This window comes from Hesperophylax consimilis, chromosome 9 (assembly GCF_061612785.1).
Source record: "Hesperophylax consimilis isolate HC1 chromosome 9, BYU_Hcon_1.0, whole genome shotgun sequence".
Classification (NCBI taxonomy): domain Eukaryota; kingdom Metazoa; phylum Arthropoda; class Insecta; order Trichoptera; family Limnephilidae; genus Hesperophylax; species Hesperophylax consimilis.
In genome coordinates, this window is record NC_142844.1 from 37,805,191 (window position 1) to 37,829,368 (window position 24,178).

The window sequence follows — 24,178 nt, forward strand, 5'->3', positions numbered from 1 at the left end:
ACACTGTGGAATTCCATTACGGCCTCTTTTCTTTTGTCTTTAATGGACATCTCTCACAATCCAATCTCTTAAATGATGTGAATGATGATTAAATGATCCTAATCTGTAAATATAAAAAAAGATTTTAAATGGAACCTAAATGGTTTATTTTATATTCAACACATTGAATGTAAAATTAATTCACTTGCAGAATTGTGTGTTTCCTAAATTAACTCAAATAAAACTTTGATGAATCGGCCTGATTAGGCCATTCAAATGTTTTTAATGAGTCAATTCATTGTCTTTTGGATTTGTCAGATAATGTGTGCATTAAGAGATCCTCTGATTGAATTCCTGCAGACACGGTTTACTTTTCGACAATCTGAACAAATTTAGCAACAGCCCATGGCATTGATTTCAACACATGTACGACGCAACCTTGCCGCTCCATTGACAGAGTTCTGTTAGTTTATATGGAAGCAGTAAGCAGGCGTATAGCAAGTATTAAATGTCTATGAAGAGGCACTTCAGTGAACTGCGGGCTTTAGTCAAATTTTGAGAGGTCAAAAATTAGATTAACAATAATGTTTTTAACAAATTTATTAACAAAAACAAATTTTCTTAAAAAATATGTATATAAAATAATGTCATTTTTTAAATAAATTAATTTATTATTTTATTTTTACCTAACCTAAATTATATTGTTAACAATATGAATGGGAAGAAAGTGATAATGATGATGATGGTACAACGGTTGAGATTCATTAAGTTATTTCTTCTGTACAAGAATTCCATTCAATCCTTTTCCAAATGGAGGTGTTCCATTTGTGGTCAGGTAGAAATCCCCCGTTGAACTGAAAAATAATAAAAAAAGATAGGCAAATATTAACGACAAATTTCGGCTGTCGGTGTCAGGTACATTGGTGATTACACAAATGTGCATGATTGTGTACTTTTCTTCTTTTTTCTGTCCTGCACCGTTAAGTTTGCGATCGACTTGCGGCAAAGTATGTATAATAGCCCTAGCGTATAGCCTGGTTACAGTGCCTGCAACCGAGTATGCATTGTGTCACAGGTGAGTACATACATGGCTTTACGTGAAAGTTGGAACTCAAATTATGTGTCATTTTGGTAGAATTGGAATTGATTTTTCAGACGAGCGAAAAAGTAGGTACCAAAATTATTTTATTGATAAATTAGCATAATTCTTTATTTGAGATGTGTATTTCTTTTGTTAAATTGTTTGGTACATTTTGTAGTTTACTAACAATCAAAAGGTAAATTTCTTCTTTTGAAAGGCAGTGATCCTGAGGTAAATATTTTTAAGTACTTTCTGCTTCACAAAACTGATAATTACAATATATTTTGATTTTTCATAAATCTACGCTAGAAAAATATTTTGTACGGACGAATAATATAATCAATGATTGTATTCTCGCATTTAATAAGTCTGGCCCCGTCTCGGATAGTGCCAGATTACTGGATATTCCGGACTTCTGAAGCACGGGAATACATAATCACATTCTACTGATGTTACAAAATGATTTGTTTCATTAGAGACATTAGAGAGGAATTCACCCTGGTACCTAAAATTTGAATGTATATTTTTTTAACATTTTTAGAACTTAGAATAAAGTAAAGTAATATAAAAGTAATAGTGTTACCTGGTATCGGCATCAATGCCCATGTAAATATATTTAGGGTTAGCGCCGGGCGTACAGTTCTCTCGCTTGAAGGCTCTGTAGGAGGAGGCCGCCACCGCTGGGAAGGCAATCGGGTTTCTGACTGATTCTGCCCAAAACCGCCATGATCGCCAATGACTACAGAGAGCTGAAAGTAATGAAACCAATTGTATTATACTATAAGAAATATATACTCCTACTTAAGTACATTTTTATTTTCAAACTGCAAAGCCATCAATAGGACTCGCAACAATAATATTTGGCTGTTTTGTTTTGTTTCTTAAAAAAATAATCCTAAACAAGAACCAAAAGCGTTTATGTTGTACAAAAATTAATTTAAAAAATAAGGTATCAGAAAAGTTTTTTGTATTCGTCACAGTTATTATATAGTGAGTGTACAATTATGTCAGTAAGGCAGTTGTACATAATACAGGCTTTCTGTAAATTTTTCAGCAACATACTGCCAAAAGATCACAACGAGTGCGCAACACTAGATTGGGTTCTTCTTTAATGTATCAGCCAGTGAATACAGGAACATCCTTTGGAAAAAGGAGATTTTCTTATAAATCTCCTTTGCTTTATTATAATACGCTCAGTGAAAATATAAAAATTATAGGTTCGTTAAATCTATTCAACAAAATGGTCACAAATTCCATAATAGCTGAGAGTGGTGCCCATATCGTAGCTTTTGTCATAAATCACCTTAGAAACCCCATATTTGATATAATCCATCTATTTATGTATCATGTACTATATTTATATGATTAAATATAATTGTAAAGCTGCTCATCTCGACACAGGAATTCGCTAGTGAGATGAGCAGTGGAGGAAAAAAAAAATCATTTTCTATTTCCTGGGCAAAAAAAGTGTAGTGTTGTGTGCCTTGAGGATTCTTCTCCCCCTGATCTTCCAGGAGTCAAAGCTGCATGCAGATCCCTGCACAAATGATTAAAATATGGAGAAACCAATCAGCTGACCAATGTCTTTCTTCCTTCCCATCTAAATGTTTCAACTCCTCAGGCTCAAAATCCGCCATCAACTCTTCTTGCCCGGAACAATTTTGTCGAAAAATATTACATTTTCTATGGCCTCTCAGAACTTTTCTTTTCTGTAGGTTTTAAAACTATTCCCGCCTGTCAAAAAATCATTTGCTGAGGAAACTCTTCATCCAACCCTCTTCCATCCTCTACAAAAACTTATTTTCGTCCAACTAAGTTCACAAACGAAATCCCTATCTCTAAACCGGCTCCTGGATACGATCAACAAGAACACATCTCACTACCCTTAAACTCCAATAGTTCATCTCTGTTAAATGCCACAAACGAGTGTGCAAACAATTATAATCCGTTCTCAACTCTCTCTCTCAACCTTTCTGAAAAACTCTCCTAAGATTTTTCATTAATCCAAATCCTTCTAATTGACCTAATATCTTCTCAAACTAAACCACCGTCCAACGCTGCTTCTATTATTTCCACACATCATTTATTTAAAAAGAATCAACATGTTAAAATACTTCAGTGGAATAGACAAAGTGCTATTTCTAACAAATCTAACCTCCGTAATCTATTAAATTCAAACCTTGTTTCTGTGGCTGATATCTCGGAGACATGGTTTACTCCATAAATAAACCACTCACTTTTACTCCATCCACCCATTTTTGTATATTTCAGGTTTTATGTACAAAACAGATGTTTTTTTAAACAGTAAATTAATTGTAAGCGAATGAAAACTTTTTCAAAACCATATTTTTAGAAAAAAAAGGACTTATGGCTCTGGAGATGCGGAAATCGTTTTTTTTATCTATCATTATTAATATGTACATGCATGTATTTTTTACACATAAAACATCACTAAACGGCCCAAAACTGACTTGTAACACAAAGTAATAGTCTAAGATCCCTTAAAGAACGACCGTCACCGAGATGTTTATTTGATGAAACGTATTTTATATTTAATTTAATATGTCAATAAATATATTGCATATCGGTTGCCTAGCAAATTTTAGTCCAGGGTATGATTAATTAATAATTAAAAAAAAAAAAATTTTAAACATTGCACCGGTTTGATTATTATAAAAATTCTATACCAATCGAAAGTATGAAACTCATAGAATATGCAAACGTTAGGTTGCCTACTCGTTTCCGGCACTCTGTGCACTCTAGACTAGATGGTACCTTGCACGAGTCTATCGCTTTCCTTTTCATTTTCAAGAACAAATAGCATGCGCACTCTCTTTGTTTTAATGGACGGACAGCTGCTATGCTTTGTCCTCTTCTATCGCATGGGATGGTTGGTTGGGACCTCTCAGTCGCACACGAGAATTCCCGGCTAGTTTTCAAAAAGTTTTAGTTTTCAAAATTCGACAACCGGAATTCGGGACTGATTTTTAGCAGGCAACCTTATACCATCGTGTTCATAATGAAATAATCTTTAATTTCATATAATTTTTATTCAATAATCAGACCGGTGCAAAATGCTTTTTCGATTTACCTGTTTATACATGGCAACCTGAGAGTTGTGACCGGAAAAGAGTAGGCAACCTAACGTTTGCATATTCTATGGGTTTCATACTTTCGATTGGTATAGAATTTTTATAATAATCAAACCGGTGCAATGTTTAAAATTTTTTTTTTAAAATTATTAATTAATCATACCCTGGACTAAAATTTTCTAGGCAACCGATATGCAATATATTTATTGACATATTAAATTAAATATAAAATACGTTTCATCAAATAAACATCTCGGTGACGGTCGTTCTTTAAGGGATCCTATACTATAAGCTTTTTTCAGAAATTACTTTTATAGTTAGGGTGTAGTGACTACTATGTAAAAAAATAAATCATTTAAATACATGTATTATTTTAAAGATATAGCAGTATAAAGAAAAAAAGTGGAATTCATTTACAATACATACGCATGAATGTTAACATTAATACTTTTGCATTAATCATTTACCAATTATTAACGATGAAGTATTTATAGATGACTTTACACTTCACCTTTAACATATTTTCGCACTATGCAATTTAATAGAAATTATTATAAATATGAGATGATATGACACTAGCGCCACCTAGTAGCAATTCTAAAAAGTTTTAAAGCCATATTTGGCCCCAGGATATCAATAATTTAAATGTTTAAAAATTGCTCAAGTTCAACTGGGTTTTAGAGAGAAACTAGAAGTTATAATGGAAATTGATCGATTATGTACGTACCTCTGTCTGATAGTGGTATGGGGGCGAAACGGGGGCATCCGGGCTGCTTGCCCGTGCCCCCGTTGGGCCAAAAGTCCGCAGTGCCCGTGTGCACGGGGGCTCCATAGTTGCCCGCATCCGTGTGGATCACATCCACAAACTCCGCGTCCTGCGCCGAGATGTGGCGGAAAATTGCCTTGGGGTAAAATTGTGGGAATGCTGGGTCTAGACTGCTTATTCTGTAACACACAACAAAATGCTTTAAAATTATTATTATTATTTAATAAGCAGTCAGCATTCTGCAATGCGCTCGTATCTGATTTCACAATATATTTACCAGTAATTAAGTTGTTATTAATATTGTTGGTTTTATAAGGTTATTGGTGCAGAAATATCAAATTTCCGTGTGAGAGAGCATACTTTCGCATAAAGTATCTAGATATCGACTATGTAATTGTTTAAATATTTTTGGAATTTATAATTTTTTGGCATCCTTTAAAATATTTGATAGTCAAATCACTTTCTCCCTCTTCTGCTCTTCGGTGCAGTTCATTTTAGTTCAATTAAGTATTGTCATTGTATTGACGTTTGATCTGATTTTATAATGTTTAGGTTTTTAAGTTTATTTTTGTTCTTGAGGACAGATATTGCTTCGCCTTACATTAGGAGGATTATTTTTATTGGACGAGGCCAGTTTTTATCCGGTGAAAGACGGAGAAGATGCTACTTATCGCTTTAGAGCATTCTTCTGTATCTTATAGCTTTCATTATACAGGATCTGGCAAGTTACATTCACGAATATCAACATTAACATAACATTCTTTGCACGGAATTGCTGATCACTCAGCTCACTTAGTGCATCGCATTTGCTGTTGTTTGAATATATTGACTTCTTCTAGAAGATCTCGAATTAATTTATACAAGACAGGTATTTGTTGTAGGCCACTCTCACATTCGGGACACAGGAATTTCATACGGCGGTTTTTCAGCTCTATTCTCGATCCTAGTTAAGAACATCCTGCTGGCGTACTAAATTAGGTTTGTTCTGCGCATACCACCCCCACCCGCTACGTTCCTTCACCATCGCTCGGCTGCGATTCCTGTCTCCGCTCACAATTCAGTGTGTCCTTGGCTTTCGTTATAAGTGCGCGCGCTTAGAGAAATTAACCCATTCACACCCTGCGATAAAATGGATGTTCAGCCGATATGTCCAAATTCATTATCACCAATTACGAAAAACAAATAAGGACAGGTACACATTATATATGTGTTATTTGTATGACTATTCCATTTGCAACAATGCATTTTTATAATTCAAGGATATAGATAGGTAATATATGTATAAAATTTGTGAATGTTGGTGTTGATCGGTTTTATTTACGGTGTGGTCAGTGGTTAAACAGCATGTCAAAGTAAACAATACCTTCTTCAAAATAAGTGACGTAAGACGACTCATGCAAGAAGGTATTGAAAAAGTTACGCCAGAGCATTGGAGTAACTTTGTTCGACATATTATTGGTATTGAAAAATTTTTTTGGAATATCGATCACATTGTTGATCAACTCGAGGACAATAATAATAATTCGTTAGCTTTTGACATTTCAAATGAATCATCTGAGGAAAATTAATACATTTCTTTAATGGAAATGATGATATTTTCAACTTTGGATTGATTTCTTACCCGATTTGATAAATCTGATGCCAAATAAAGTACAATATATATTGTAATACTATCATCATCATTATTTGAATACATAAAATGTTTTAATTAAATGTCGGTAGACAAATAAAATAAATAATTAATTTATTAAAATAGTGGGTCTGAATGTGTTAAAGCTCGTCCTTGTAGAAGTGGGGAGAAGGGGCGGAGACATGCGCGTCCAAGGGTTGTTCTAATGTTGGACCAAGAATAGACCTCTGTTTTCAGTTCCAGATAAGCCAGAACATTTGATGCATATCCTTGATAGAATTATTTTTAATAATCAATATGAAATGAGATTGAATAAGTTTTATGAGACTCTGTCAGGCCGGGTTATATATCTCCAAAAAAGATTCTACAGTTGTTTGTTATCTGTGAAAAATATCTTCCATAATTGCCTGAGGGATGAATTAGAGCAAGGCTGCCCAACCTTTTTAACAGTTGGGCCAAATTGACGATTTTGAATCACTGGCGGGCCACTGAATACCTGACGGTTCCTATTTCCATGGGGGGGGGGGGGTTGTTAGAGAATTTCTATAAAACATAATTCCTCACAAAAAAAAATCAAAATGAGTGCTCAAATATTTGTAATCCATGGGGGGGGGGGTTGTTACGGAATTTCGCTGAGAAAAAATTCCGCGCACCCAAAAACATCATATGTGATTCCCCACGACAATTTTTCGAATTCCATGGGGGGGGGGGTGGCTACAAGATTAGATTCCATTTCGGACGCAAAAGATACTGTATCAAAACCGGTGTATTTTTGTTTAAAAAGTAAGTTCAACACGTTAGATTTTTTCGTCGCTGATTCTCGGTCTGAGTAGACCAAATGGCGATAAATCGCCTTCGTTGGCAACACTGGTGACCGCGCGCAAGCGGCATTGTTTGTTTTACAGCAGGCCCGCGACACTTTTTCAAATTGGCGGATTGGCGGGTTTTTTGAAAATGGTTCACGCGGGCCACTTATAATTCGTTCGCGGGCCACATTATGGCCCGCGGGCCTGGGGTTGGGCAGCCTTGAATTAGAGCATACTGACGACAGAACGTTTTGAATTTTTGGAAAATACAGAATAGTGCCGCAAACGTTCGACATCACAGCACATGCGTGGCGGTACTGCAGCACCATCTCGTGTGATGTCACGAGACATAATAATTGCATCTATTTTACACATGTTCAATTTGAAAGCTCAAAACTTCGTCATTGTTGGAGATATTTAAAAAACTAACATTAATGTCGTTATTAATTCTAATATAATACATTTTCATCAAAATAAAAAAAATTAGGAGATGACCTCATTAGAGTAAATTATCTGATAACGTTTCTGGAAGGAATGTATTGATGAGATAAACATAATATGTGTTACAAGTTCTCATACCTTTTTAATTTCATGTTAGATTTCTGTAAACTTCTGCCAATAAATCCCGCTAACTGTCCGCCCAGTGAATGACCAATAATGTGTATATTAGCGATGGGCAGTCCTTTCTCCACCAGGTTCTTGACTTCGTTTCCTGCTGCTTCAGCTACCTAAAATAAGAATTAAATACATTATCTCACGAGTCTCTAGTTTTGCAGTTGCGTTCAACTGTATATACATAATAGACGAGCCAATCAGGGAAAGGGGAACAAACAACCAACTTGCACAGAGCGCGAGAGGCAGCGTGACCGTTCCACTTTTGGTGATTTGTCAATAAACGAATCTTGGCAGTATACTGGCAACTCGCACTGTGATATCACTATTTAGTCCTCGAAATAAAATATGTTTATGAATTACTTAGTCCTTTTTAAAAAATTTAACTAAATACGAGTATCCCCAATCGGGAAACAAAAGATCGGGATTGTTTACAAAATTGAATATTTTGTTACGCTATTTAGTTGGACGCTTTTACAAATGTGTTATAATTTTCCCACAGCACTCAATTTTAGTGTCGCTACGTCAGGCAATTTGTTTAAGAATTAACATTCAGATCCTGCCCAGAAAAGTCCAACAATGGACAGCGCTGCAACTTTTGCCTTATCGCCACCCCATGCCTGTGAGGACACTAGATTTAAACATTTGTAATTTCTTTCTTTGGGGACTGGTATCTGAAGGAAAAGGTGTTTAAATGTCACTCTCACACCCTACCAGAGCTAAGGAAGCGGATTATTGATGAAGTCAACACCATACGCTTAATCGATTTTGTCACACACTGTATTGCACAATAGCATACAGAGAAGTATTTGGATAATTGCTAAAAAATATATTATTTACCAATTTGGTATTAGGTGCAGCGTTGATGAAGTAGGCTCCAAAAGCCATGTTGGACCAGTCCAGCAGGATGACGTTGATGTCGGGCCGCGTCTCCAGATACGAGGAGACCACCACCTGCACGCTCTCCTGCTCCGCCGTCTCCTCGAAGCCGTGGATGTAGATAACCGTGGGGTTGTTGCGGTTGAATTCCTTCTGCTGAAGCAGCTCTTCAGAGCGCCGCAGTTGGATGTCCACATAATCTTTGGTCGTTGTTCTATTCGAAAGAAGAAAAAATATGTAATTGTAAAAAGCATTCACTTTGTGGCTCATCATAATTTACAATAAAACACATAAATTTGTTTTTGACCACTATAGTTTTATTTTCACTCTACTGGTTTCGGAAGAACCCTTCCTTCGACAGGAGAATATTCAAAACTATAGAGAATATTAAAAACAGTTTTTAATATTCTCCTGACGAAGGAAGGGTTCTTCCGAAACCGGTAGAGTGAAAATAAAACTATAGTGGTCAAAAACAAATTTATGTGTTTTTATTGAAAAAATATGTGTTTTAATTTGTTAATTATTTTTAATTTTATTACTTTTAGGGGTCAAGCTGTGCACCAGAGGGGATTTCCTGCAGTGAAATTTTTCAATTACATGCAGTTTATTGAAGCTTTTATAAAAATTTAAAATTTATTAAATATATTATAATGGTTCTGTACAGTAAGCAAGTCAATAGTTAAGTGAAAAAATTACAAAAACATACATTCTAAAGCATGACTGAAAACAACTGCTTTTAGTGCAATTTCATATAGTTGCTATGCAAATAAACATTGTTTGTGTAGATGTCGCGAAGGTAAACTATATCATACGTGTATAAAAAAATAATAATTTCGGTGGTGTGTCTCTGTTTAACTTGGGTTCAATGAACTCTAGAACAGGGATTTTCTTTCATTTAATTTTTTTTAACAGATTGTGGTGGGAACTATTCAGACAAGCGATAAAGTAGGAATCAAAATGAATTAATTAATTAATAATTGAACATTAGAAATATTTGTTTAAATTTTTTATGTCGTTATTTTTCAAGTTTGAGGCAAATATTTTTTTTATAAATACTTTCAACTTGAAAATTATTTTTTTCACGGATCATAATATTTACATGAACACAAAATATTAAATTTGATAATGCCCTGAATGTTTTTTTGAAGTGGTCTTAAAATAATGGAGAAATTGAGAAAATACAGTTTTATTTATCGATATAGAAATATGTCGTGGATAAAATAAACACACATTATTCATATTTTTATAAAATATTTAGCACCACCTACGGTTTCAGTTCAGAAGTTATTATATATCCTAATCCTCTCACTCGTATTTGTTCGCTTTTGGGAACAGTTCATTTGGTCTCACAGAAATCGTTGTGTCTCCCTTCCTGTTATGGTGAGAAATATGATTTAAACGATTTTTTTTAATTTTATTTTTTTATGTGACACCTCACAAGAGTGTCCCTGCCTGTGCAGTGTACAGACAGGGGAACTATGTCACCACCCGGTTGGGCGGCGTTGTGAGGCGGAATAAGGTAGGGGCTGTAGGAAGGGATTTGTTAATGCGGGCCTTGAAGAGGCTCGGATTATAGGAGGGAGGAAAAACAGATGCCGGTAGCTCGTTCCACATACAAGCCGACTTACACAAAAACGAGTCGTAAAAACGGCCCGTTCTCATGAAGCCAACGTCAACCGTGAACGGATGTTCAGTTCATGTCCGTCGAGTTTCGCGCACGTGCACCGGTGCATCAGGAATCAATGCTGCTAGCTCCTTGGAGCAGGCTCCATTGAAATACCTGTAGAACAGACACAGCATGCCTACATTGCGTCTATGCATTAGAGAAGGCAATCGGGCTGTTAACAACGGATTGTCAATCAGACGGATCGCTCTCCTTTGCACAGATTCAAGCAGGTTTATCAAGTATTTTGGGGCACCAGCCCAAAGGTAGCTCCCAAATTCAATAGTTGGGCGGACTTGAGACTTGTACAGGGTCAGCAGCTGGTCACTGTTGAAGAATCTCCTAGCCCTGTACAAGACGCCCAACTTTTTGGAGGCCTGATTTACTCGGGCTTCTATGGATCCCCGATACTTGAGCTGGTCTGATATAGTAACTCCAAGCATTTCAATGGAGTCTTTATTGGGGAGAGTGCTCCCATCAAATTGCACCAGACAGTCATTGATCTCCCTCTTTGCCGAAATCAGACACGCTTGGGTTTTTGAGACGTTGAAACTGACCAAGTTGGCCTTACCCCAGGCACGAACCATCTCGAGGTGGTGGTCAATTTTTTGCTAAAAACTTCCCGAGCTGTTCGGACATCATAGGTGGAAGGGGGCCTGTCAAAAAGATACCCCTCGTGAACGGTGAACGGTGAACGTGAACGGTGAACGTGAACGGTGCTGTCATCAGCGTAGCAGTGAATTGGTGCACATTCAACGAGATCGTTGATGTGCAATAAAAACAGCGTCGGAGACAGCACAGATCCTTGTGGCACCCCCGCATTGATTTGGTGCGGTGAGGAAGAAGAGCCATCAACCACGGTTTGAATTGTTCTTCCCCTCAGAAAGTCTGCAATCCAACTATGCAGGGTTGGGTGGATCCCATACGATGGTAACTTCCTGATAAGCGCCCGGTGCCAGACTCTGTCAAAGGCTTTGGAGATATCTAACCCAACGGTTTGAGTTTCACCAAAACGTTCCATGTACCGCCCCCAAATATGCGTCACATATCCGAGTAGATCGCCACACGATCGGTTTCGACGAAATCCATATTGCCGATCGCTTAGGATATTGTTATTCTCGAGATATGTGAGCAATTTGTTGTTAACCACCCTTTCTAATACCTTCGAGAGTATGGAAGTGATGGCTATGGGGCGGTAGTTAGAAGGGTCGGAGCGGTCCCCCTTTTTTGGGATTGGGTGGACGATTGCCTTTTTCCAAAGATCTGGCACCTTTCCACCTTTAAGAGAGAGCCTAAATAATTTCGCGAGCACTGGAGTCATTTCTGCAGAACACCTCTTGAGGACCAAGGCAGGTATTCCGTCCGGCCCACTGGCTTTGTCGACTTTCAGCTCGTTCAAGACTCGGAGAACCTCTCTGTTCCGGATCTTCGGTTCTTCCATTTGAAAACCGCAGTGCGGAATGGAAGGGGGAGTCTCTCCGTTATCTTGAAGAGTTGAGTTTTCCGCGAAAATTTTGCCTAATAATTCAGCTTTCTCGCGGGCCGAGTTAGCCAGCCGACCATCAGGCTTGGTCAGAGGTGGGAAAGTGGTTCTGCAGAAATTTCTTCCGATCGAGCTAGCGAGTGACCAGAAAGCACGGCTACCAGTGGGGCAGTCAGCCAGCTTTTTTGCAATTCTCTGGTCGTGATCGCTCTTAGCTCTATTTAGAACTCTCTTACAATCCCTTGCCCGTTTTCGGTATTCCGAAAGGTTATTCATGGAGCTAATCTTCCGGAGTGCATTAAAAGCCGTATTTTTGTTGTTAGAAAAAGAAAACAAAACGCTTTATATTAAAATCTAGAAGTTAACCAAAGAAGAAATAAAATGTACGCTTCTATCAAACCAAAGCTTCAGACCACAATTTGAAAAAAAAATTGAAATTTGTGAATAATTCAATTTTTATTTGGAATTCAAAAAGTGAGGTTAATAACGTTTGTGTTAAAAGCATTTGTCTAACAAAATGTATAATTTTTTTGTAATCAGTAATTTTAGTTATAAAAGACGTAAGATGAGCCAGTTTTAAAACTTATTTTATATTTACATTCAAAGTTTTAACATTTAAAATATTATATGTTTGTTTCTAATCATTGTCACCTTTCAAAAACAGTTTTTAGTTTTCGGATATTCCATTTATTTGGATTTTATTGCAAAGCGGAAACGGCGGAAATTCTCCGACCTTCTGATAGAAAATGCCAGAGGCCTGAGGGCACCTAAGGGGTTATTGTTTATTTGTATGAAAGTATGCCTCGTGCATAAAATATTACAAAGACGCATAATATTGCAGAAGATGCGCGTATTATTCATAAATGTGCTGTACAATATTAATTATTACAACATACATTGCACAATATTTTACATTGTACATGCACGAGTGGGCGTGACGATGGACTCGGGATCAATCATTATTACACATTACACTATCTAACATCACACCAGTAAATTATGTAAAACCTTTCATTCAATCCGATCAAAGTTGCTTAAAGGCGTGTATTGTTTATCTACAAAAACTTGTTTGAAGCAGTAAAAAAACTCTCAAACCGTTAGCTCTGGTATAAAGTCAAGACTTTAGCACAGATTTTCCTGTTTAGAATTCATAGGTCAACGCAGCTGCTTGATTAGCAAGTAACGTAATTTCAATCATGAGCTGTGATGCTTCTAAGGATCCGCTGTTTTTTATTTCCTATTATTTATTTACCTAGGTACTTGATGCAATGATTTGGTAACTACCTTCCTAACTATAACATTACGAGGTTTTCATACTTCCTATTTGTATGGTGGAGAAGACTTAAATAGCTATAATGTGGATTCCATGATTACTCAACACAATGACATTTTTATACAAATTTAAAAATAGATAAAATATGGGTTCCATGATAATCAACATCACAATAATATCATTGTATGGAATCCACATTTTAGCTATTTTTAAAGGTGTATAAAAAATGTCATTGTGTTGATTATCATGGAACCACAGACATATGAATATTACATGGAACCCATATTTTATATGTGTATAAAAATGTTAATGTGTTGAGTTATCATTGAACCTATATTTTAGCTACTTTTAAAGGTGTATAAAAATGATTCCATGATAACTCCATGATATTCCATGATAAATCAACAACCGTTATAGCAAAAAAAAAAACTAACATGAAAACCTAACGTACATAACCCATTTAACCTAGTTCTTGTTTCATCACTTTTCATGACTTTATATCACTTTTAAAGGTGTGTTGAATTGTCATTTTGATGAGTAATCCGGTCACCAAAATATGGCATTCAAACCTCAATTTGTGATAAAATTAATCTGATAGTATTAATACTCTTGCGTCTGGACGATGTAGGCCCTCTGATTGGTCAAATTTAAATTGTCTGTTTCGGTTAAATTCCGCTAACTTGAAAATTAAGACACGATTTCATACTAAAATAGGATCGCCTCATAATAATACGAGATTTCTTCAAAAGCATCGTTTCTGCTCATATAATTTTTGGATAATATCGAAGAAAATATGTTTTAGAAAGTTCATAATCCATTGGATTAATTACATTACAATGAAAATTATCCACAGTTACGTGATTATGTTTGACGTTTATAAAAAAATCACGCGTTCCTTCAATGGCCGATACGCGCGGCTATAGATGGCCGACAGAGCGTACCTCTGGCGGTTTAAAAACGAACCAAATGAATGGCGCGAATATTTAAATATGCAGCTCACAATATTTGACTACTTATGATTAACAAGCGTTTAATAAGAAGATTTCTTCTGAAAGCTTATCACTTTGTAATGGCATTTTTCATTATTATTATTTTTTTGTTTATTAATTATAACTGATTTTATATTGACATGTTTTCTAACTTCTAAAATTTCAAAATTATTTATTTGCGGTGCTTTATATCCTGAGTGAAGTATTTTAAGACCTGAATTTTTTATCGAAAGTGTGATCATTATTCAAAAGATGATTTGCAAACTCAGATTCACTATTTCCATTTAGAGCCCTGCGATATTCTTTAGTTCTGACTTCAAAGTTTCTATTGGTTCTACCTTTGTAAAAGAAATTACAATCATCCCAATTGATTTTTTAAACTCCTGATTTTTTTGTTTGAATTTTGCTATCTTTATTATTAAGAATATATTTCTTCATTGTTATTAGTGTAAAACGCCAGTTGAATAGTACCAGGATTGTTTTTATATATAATTTTAGAAGTATCGTTATCCACAAACAGAATTCTACGCCATTGTTTATTTCTATCTTTAGAAAGACCGTTTGAAGAGAATATGTTTAATTTTTTTATTTAGTATTTCAACTATCAATTTATTAGAATAACCGTTATTAAATGCTATTTGTCTTCTGAATATATTGTTTTATGGTTATATGCTATTTGTTTTTTTCAGGTCTTAAAATACTTCACTATAAATAATTTTGAAATTTTAGAAATGAGGAAACATGTTAATATAAAAGCAGATATAATTAACAAGAATTTTTTATAAACTCTCTTTTAAATATTTTCCCACCCAACTGGTCTTTCCCGTCTAACGATATTGTAATTCCTAATTATTATAAACCCAGCCTACTCTTACCCCTCCCCCCTCCTTCCACTTCTTCTTTCCCAATTGCAATCTATATTTAATTTTTGACTTCGGTGTATACACAATAAAATGTAAACATTATATTTATTCATTTATTGGACAATTTGCATAGCGCCGCTTTTGTGAGATATCACCTCAGGGGCGCTATATTGTAATAATCTACCTTTATATATAGATTTTTACTCTCCTGATGATGTTGTATATATAATTTAACTTTAAACTTTATTAGATACAGTAACAGTTGTAGGTAAAGAATTACCACCAGTTGGAGTAAAATTAACACCTTTTAATTAAACCGACTGCTAATCTCATCGCACAATTCCCCTCCTTTTATTCATAAACACGGGTACAATTAATCAATATGTAATAATCTATTATTTAAGTCAACTTTGTTATAACTATCTTTAATTGTGACAAACTAAACGATATTGATTCAACTTATAGACATTGACGGTTGTAACACATAGTTAAGCACTGTAAGTCTCCTATGAGCTAATTATATTAGGTACCTAAGATAACAGTTAATATCAGTTGTAGACATGTAGTCAATATCATCAATTGTGATAAGAATTTTGCGCGTTGAAGCGAAATTACTCAAGTGATTTATAAATTATTAACATCGCGAAATAGTAACGGTGAAGTTGACATCTGTTTACTGTATAAGTGAATCTATTGTGATTGGCCAACTCCACCGCCATCTTTAAAACTCGGGCCATTCGGCTTGCTTGTTTCGCTTTGACGGCGCTTGCGCATCTTATTGTTTCTACCAAAACTACTGCAAGGGTGACCATGAGTTCGAACAAAAAAACAAGCTCTCAACAACAAGATACTCTAAATACATTTACAAGATCCAAAAACAAAATGAACACTGCCCCCGAAGACACTAGCCCAGAAGAAGATACTTTTACTAAATTTGCGTCTTTCGTAGACACAAAACTGGAGAAACTCAAAACCCAAATACTCGAAAACATTGAAAAAAAAAATGTCTGAATTTCAAAAAACTACCGAATTTATTTGTCAAAAGTATGATGACATAATAATTCGTTTGGACTCCATGAATGAAGTTAAAGGAGAAGTCGAAAGCTTAAAAAATGATTTGACAAATAAAAGTAAAATTATTAAACATCTAGAAACCAGACTGGCTTGTTTAGAACAGTCGAACCTCGATAACTGTATTGAAATAACAGGAATTGAGGAAAAGACAGATGAAAATCCCAAAGTAACTGCTATAAACCTAATAAAAAGTGCTAATATCCAAATAAGTACAGAGGATATTACATCAGCAATAAGACAATATGACAGAAGACCAGGTCATCCGAAAAAAAATTCTCTTAAAAATTAGAAATCCAGAAACAAGATCAAAATTATTGGCAAACAAGAAGGTGATCTCAAACCGTGAGAAAATGATATTCCTAGGAGAATCGCTATCTCCTTATTTTAAAGAACTGCTTTGGAAAGCCAAATTAAAGGGAAGAGAATTAAAATACAAATATATTTGGTTTAAAAATGGATCAATTCTAATGAAAGAAGATGAAGGAAAAAAAATTAAAGAAATAAAACACGAAGATGACCTCAATAGAATTTAGAAGTTGTATGGTAAAAGGCACCGACAATATTTAATATATTAAAAATGGACATCGATTTAGGAAAAAACATTGATTTGGATGACAATACAGAACCTAATTTAACTATTAAAGATTCATTTACTTGCAAAAATTTTTTGAAACATTCAAACTTTTCTTTAGTTTGTTTAAACATTAGAAGTTTAAGTAAAAACTTTGATGAAACCTTAACTATGCTTGATGGCATAGAACATCGTCCTGAGGTATTAGTTTTTACAGAAGCTTGGCTAAAAAATTTGATCAATATACCTAGCATCCCAGGATACACAGTTTACAATACAAATAATAACTATTTGCAAAACGATGGTGTAGTTGCCTACGTGAAACAAAATGTTCAGGCGACTGTTGAGGAAATTGTTTTCCCTGGAGCAAACTGCTTAAGAATGCAGATATCGAATAATATATGTTAAATAGCCATTTACAGATCTCCGTCCCAGACTCATATAGATAGTTTCCTTGAATCACTGAGTGTCCTACTTGATTCTACATCTATACAAAATAAGGAAATCATTTTATGTGGTGATATAAATATTAATACATTAGATTTGAACAGTATAAAAACTCAAAAATACCTCTCACTTTTGGCTTTTCACGGCTTAAAGCCTATTATAATTTCACCTACAAGAGTTTCGTCTACTGCTTCAAGTTGCATCGATCACATTATGGTAAAATCTAAATTTGAACCACAGGGAGCTGTCTTCACTACTGACATAACAGATCATGATGCGGTATTGCTGAGATTTATGAGCTTTAGACAAAAGAAAATAGCAAAGGAAAATGAAAAAATCAAAACCATCATAAATAACATTCTTTTGAAGGCTAAATTAAAAGAAGAATCATGGCAGTCAGTCCTGTCATCGCAAGATGTTAATTCAGCTACTGAAAACTTCGTAAAATGTTTAAAAATGCACGTGGAAAGTTGCTCGTCGGTACAAAGTGTAAAACATAACATCAAATACTTAAAACCTTGGATTAATGATGGAATTATCAAATGCCTTAGAACCCGCGACAAACTGCACAACAAATGTCGAGGAGAGGTTAATAATATTCAACTGCTGGCTTATTATAAGAGATACAGAAACTGGTGTACAAAAATTATAAAATATACAAAGCAAACGTATTACAGAAGGAAACTGGATAAAGTCAACGGTAATAACAAGCAACAGTGGAAGATTATAAAGGAAGCCATAAATATTCAAAAGGAGCAAGTGTCCATAAAAAAATTAGTAATCAATAACAAAACTATCTCATTGGAGGAGGATCCACATATAATTACCAACCATGTTAATAACTTCTTCAGTGATATTGGTCCTACATACGCAAAAAACTTGTGCAGTGCTAATAAAACCAACGAAATGTATCTTGTTAACAATTTTAAACCTGGTACTCAAGTTACAGGAGATAGTTTTGAATTTAAAACTACTAACATTTTTGAAGTTACTAAAGTTATAAATGAATTAAAAATGTCTTTTTCCTGTGGTATCGATGGCTTAAGTATAATGGTGTATAAACAGCATGTTTATGAGTTAGCTGGTCCTATAACTCATATTGTTAATCTTAGCTTTAAGAATGGCATATTTCCTTCCCATTGTAAAAATGCCAAGATTATACCTCTTTTCAAAGGTGGAGATCACGAAAATGTTAATAATTACAGACCAATATCTTTGCTCAATACTCTCTCAAAAATAATAGAAAGACTGGCTAAGTCAAGATTAGTATCATTTTTAGAAAAATACAAAATATTCTCCGACAGCCAATTTGGTTTCAGAGAGAACAGAAGTACGGGTGATGCTATATTAAAGGTATTGACCAAAGTTATAAACGCACTGGACTATGGCAACAAAGCTATAGCGGTATTTTTAGACTTATCAAAGGCCTTCGATACGGTTTCCCACGAGTTGCTTCTTAAGAAATTATTATCTTTAGGCATTGATAATACAGCTATGGGTTGGTTCAGATCTTACCTTAGTGATAGAACACAGCAAGTAGAAATAAATAAAATGTTAAGCGATAGTAAATCTATCTCATTTGGAGTACCACAAGGTAGTGTACTCGGGCCAATATTATTTCTTATTTATATAAACGATTTATGCAGTCTAAAAATTCCAGGTAACATTGTTAGTTTTGCAGATGACACTGCCTTAATATTTGAGGGTAAAAATTGGAGTGAAACTTTTGAAAAATGTGATACAGGTTTAGGAATAGTTAATAATTATCTGAGTAATAATATTTTAACTTTAAATACACAAAAAACCAAATACATCACTTTTAGCATTTCTTATAAAAGTCAGCCATCTACCTCTCATAATTTGATTATTCACAATTGTGTGCAAACGTGTAACTGCAACCCCTTGGAAAGTGTAGACAGCCTCAAATACCTGGGGGTAAAAATTGATAAATTTTTGAGGTGGAATGATCATGTCGAAATGTTAGTAAATAAAGTTAGGAGACTTATCTATATTTTTAAAGATCTCAGACATGTACTAGACAAGGAAAAATTAAAAACAGTGTATTTTGCTATAATTCAGTGCCTACTTTCATATAATATAGTGTGCTGGGGTTCCTGCCTGAAGACTGTAATAGAACCACTTAATATTGCCCAAAAACTGATTCTCAAAGTTATGTATAAGAAAAAATTTACATATCCTACACAGTTACTTTATAAGGAATGTAATATCATGAATTTAAAACAACTATTTATCCTACAAACGTTATGCAGATTTTTTAACAATATTAGTTCTGCTAAAAGAACGCAACAAATTCGTACTACAAGAATTGGCTCTGGTCTGAACTTTATGGCAATTCATCCTAAATCCTCATTTGGGCAGAGACATTATTTGTACCAGGCTCCACTTTTATTTAATAGCCTTCCAGATCACATTAAATCGTCAAATTCCTTGTGTACATTTAAAAAGAATGTTAAATTATTTCTGCCATCCGAGGATTTCCAACATATTCTTTCATCTTTGTCCTTTTAAATTGTGGCATAATATTTTGAATAAGTTAATTTTATCATCCTTTTCTTTTTTTAATGTAAATGTTTTTTTCTCTCTTTCTTTCTTCTCTGTTTAAAAAAAAATAATAGTTTGTTACATTTTTATTGCAATTAAATATCTTGGTCACCCTACATGTTTACAGCATTATATTGTAATGAATAGGCTGATAGGTACCATGTAGGTATCCAATTCGCAGAAACGTCAATGTAACAATATTGTTATCTTAATATTTGAATTATTTTTTTTTAATATTTGTACTATTTTAAATCTCTTATAATCTTTGTACTATTTTTTTAATATTTTGTAAAATTATTAACCTCAACACAGGCTTGTCCTAGTGAGGTTAAAAATTATAACTTAAAAAAAAGATACAATGTAAAGAAACGATAAATAAATAAATAAATAAATAATAGTGTTCAATTTGAAATAATCCATCACAAATACGTAAAATTTCATTTATTCAAACAACTGTCATTCTTATTATGCGTAAATTTAGCATGTTATTATTAATTAACTCCTTCCTGTTCCGTGTTTTAACAATATATATACTCACCTTCTCTCTGTGAATGTCCTAATATCTATCTATTAAATGTAACTGTTGTTAATATGGGCGAAGCTCAAGGAAGAGCCGCCCGCAGGGCCTAGCAGAAAAAAACCCGCGGAGCGGGTTTTTAACTGCTAGTTTTTATATATTGTGTATAGATTTACCACAGAAATTTCAAACATTTTTTGCTCACCCTGTGTAGAATCTCAGATAGACATCATCGATAACATTGTCCCGGTGCGCGTACATTCCTGTTGGCAAGGAAAACGTCCAATTAATATAACTATAAAATAAAATAGTCGCACAAGTATTCCGCTTATTATATATATACTATCAATCTTACTTATAAAGATTCCCTAATACGCCGTTGCAGCGCTGGTATAATTATACGGTGGGGAGGGCCGTACACTGTTCGCATTAAAATATTTACTCATAATTTCATGCAAGATTTTTTTAGACTGGCATCATTTTTTTTTTAGAATTTCCTCAAAAACACGATCATTTTTACATTTCGCTTTTAGTTGCTAACTTTACGTTTATTTAGATGACATTTGGGATGTCATGGACCCGGTCTGCTTTGAATTGCTGAGAAAAAAATTCCGTTTTGATTATGCGTTCCGTATTTGCTTTGGTAAGTCGATATTTCGATTTAAAATATTCCTCTGATAGTGCTGCCAATGGGTATTACTGTTTTTTGTTAACATTTTCATTGCGTGGCCGATCGATATTTGTCAAATCAACCAGATTTTTAACAAAGTCCGTGACCCCCGTCTTAATACCATAGTAATACGTCCCTAATCCTGGATCGGGCGGTTTAAAAATCTGTCAGCCACTAACATTGCGGTATTAGGGCCGGTAATACATATTCATACGTTTCTATTATCCTGTTCTTATCCCTCCGTATTATCTATTATGAGTAAGATGGTATATGTATAAGCTCTGGTAAACGAGTATGTTTTATGGCAAATAATTGCTGGCAAGCTTAGAAATCGGCAAGGTATTGCCGTCAAGGTTTTCGTGTATTGCCGGTTAGTTCGTTCGGCGTTCGGCTACCGATATTACGACAAAAGTGAAGTATAAAGCTGCACTAATAACACATTTTAACGCCACTTATTTGAATGAGGTCACTACATAACAGGTTTGTGTAATTTCTTATTTCTTTACTGTTATTTTATTTGTTATGCATTAATTTAATTCTTTAATTTTTCACTCATCAAAATTTAATACTGTACTATGTATGTGTAAAAAAACTTATGCATGTAAATGGCACTAGTGACATAAATTCTAAATAAATAAATATTGTAGGTCCGAATTCCAAATCTTTTCGCTATGAAAACTGTCATAATTTGAACACGTTTATATAAGATTGGGGGAGTTATTGCAGGATATCGCTTTATTGCTGTAAATTTATTTGTCTTTACGGCGGTCTTTTCAGGACATGGCAATATAGACGGCCAACACCTTTCCCGGCAAGGCTTGGCAAGGCATTTACGGGCGAGACAATTGTCGGGCAATTTATTTTAATCGACCGATTTTTTTTTTATATTAAAAACAACTGACATTATTACACATAATAATACAAGCAAAGTAGTTCGTCGATGGGTGCTTTTCACGTTGAAAAGAAAAAAAAACTTGTTTTAAGGAGATAAGAAATCATTTCTAAAATGAACAACGTGGAGATCGAAGTGATCCCTATCTCGAAGGAAGTTAAATTCCTTGGAATGTTTTTGGACTCCAAGCTTACTTGGAACTCTCATATAAATCACGTTGTTACAAAATGTGAAAGCAACATCAATCCCCTCAGATTTCTAGCAGGAGTGTGGTGGGGATCCCACCCAGCTTCATTAAAACTTCTATACAATGCCCTCATCCGAAGCCATCTCGATTACGGATCTTGTCTGTTTGATCCAATGTCCACTTCAAATTCTCATAAATTAGATAAAATCCAGTCAAAATCACTTCGCCTTGTCTTAGGAGCCATGAAATCTTCTCCAATCAACGCAATGCAAGTGGAATGTTGCGAACCTCCCTTACATATAAGAAGGCGATGCCTAGCAGAAAAATATGTTTACAAAACATGTTCAATAACATCCCATCCCTTGATTCCTATACTTCAATCCTTAAAGTATGAGGTTAATTCAAATCACTTTTGGAAAAATCATACCCCTCCCCTTTTTTATGATTGCTACAACTCTTTCCTGGATTTATCTACAAACACCTATCTCAATGAATCTCTTCCCTTATACTCATACCCCTATGAAAGCCTTACTTTCTATCCGAAGGTCCATCAATTTATAGGAATAAGTAAAAAAAACATTAAAAACTCAACTCAATTAAATAATGCAGAATTTAACACAATTATTAAAAACAACTGGCCAAATTACATAAGATTTTTCACAGATGGCTCCAAACTCAGTCAGGACTCCCATTGCGGGGCCAGTGTCTATGTTCCTCACAGAAAATTGTGTTTCCCACACAAACTTCCCAAAGAATGCTCCATTTTCTCTGCTGAATGCATAGCTATCATAGAAGCTCTTCAACTCGTCAAATCATTAAATATTAAAAACGCACTCATCCTTTCAGACTCGCTTAGCTCACTACAAAAAATAAGCGCATCCCCACTCAATTCCAGTAGCGACTCTCTAATCTGCTCGATCAGGAACCTACTGCATTCCATGTCACTGGTTCATGCATCAGTGGTCCTAGCCTGGATACCGGGACACCTCGGTATTACTGGGAATGACATGGCTGATCATATTGCTAAGGAAGCCACTGCCCATGGTCCGTTAAGTGATATCCCTATTCCGGTTAGAGACCATTTCCCTATTCTAAAAATTAAGTACCAACTCCAATGGTCTTCTGAATGGAAAAAATCTTCTCTGATAAAAGGTCACCAGTACTCATTAATTCAACCTTCTATTCCTGTTAAGCCCTGGTTTCACAAATACACTACCATGCCTAAAAAATATATTTCTTCCTTAACCCGAATGCGGCTGGGTCACATTTGTTGTCTTAGCCATCTTGCCAGGTTCCACATAGTCAGTTCGCCGTACTGTGATTGTGGGTCAGAGGATACTCTGGACCATAATTTTTTTGAGTGTCCTATCAATGACCAATTTCCAAACTTCATGCATGAATTGGTAAAACTTGATATTAAATTGCCTACCAGTATTCCCTGCCTTCTTAGTTTAAACACTCCTGAAATTTACCATTTGTTGGCAAAATTTATTTATAAAAATGGCCTTAATATCTGACCATAATAATAAATATAAACCAAATTTCTTTCACTTTCATTTGTATTCACTTGTTCAGGTTCCTATTTTCATCTATTTTTACTAATCCCAACTCTGCATATTTTTGACTGAGTTAAAACACTATTCTTTATGCATGTGTATATTTTTTCTTGATTCTTTTATTGTATTTGTTTATATTCATATCATTGAACTGTTTTAAAAAAAATAATGCTTCTAATTTTGGAAAAATCTGTTCTTTTAAATAACAAAAAATGCCCACTACTATTGTGCACAGGTTCCTATTTTTATAATTTTGTAATTACCCATTATTACCAGCTCTGTATTGTTTTTGTTAAGTTATGTTTATGTTACACCCATGTTATGTTTATGGTAGGTTTATGTTTATGATATGTTATGTTCATGTTATGTGCATGTTATGTTATGATATGTTTATGTTATGTTCATAGTATGTTTGTGTTATGTTTATCTTTATGTTTTATAATCACATTTGTTTACTCCCATATGCTGTGTTTGTTTATAAGATTGCCAATTTCATAATTCTATTTTTAAATAACACTACTAATTTTAGAAAAATGTTTGGTTTAATAACGAAAAGCGCCCACTTATATTGTACACAGGTTCCTAT

At 34.6% G+C, this 24,178-nt stretch overlaps 1 protein-coding gene across 1 annotated transcript in view; it reads right to left on the bottom strand.

Moving 5' to 3' along the window:
* Window positions 1-631: 631 nt before the first annotated feature.
* Window positions 632-24,178, bottom strand: part of LOC149421315 (lipase member H-A-like) — a 51,840-nt gene continuing 28,293 nt past the window's right edge. The window contains exons 2-7 of the mRNA XM_089635470.1: window positions 20,493-20,550; window positions 8,807-9,059; window positions 7,934-8,082; window positions 4,880-5,097; window positions 1,644-1,809; window positions 632-833 (exon numbers count right to left, since the gene is read on the bottom strand). Coding sequence (XP_089491596.1) covers window positions 749-833; window positions 1,644-1,809; window positions 4,880-5,097; window positions 7,934-8,082; window positions 8,807-9,059; window positions 20,493-20,550 — 929 coding nt within the window. The 3' untranslated portion in view covers window positions 632-748. The remainder of the gene's footprint in view (window positions 834-1,643; window positions 1,810-4,879; window positions 5,098-7,933; window positions 8,083-8,806; window positions 9,060-20,492; window positions 20,551-24,178) is intronic.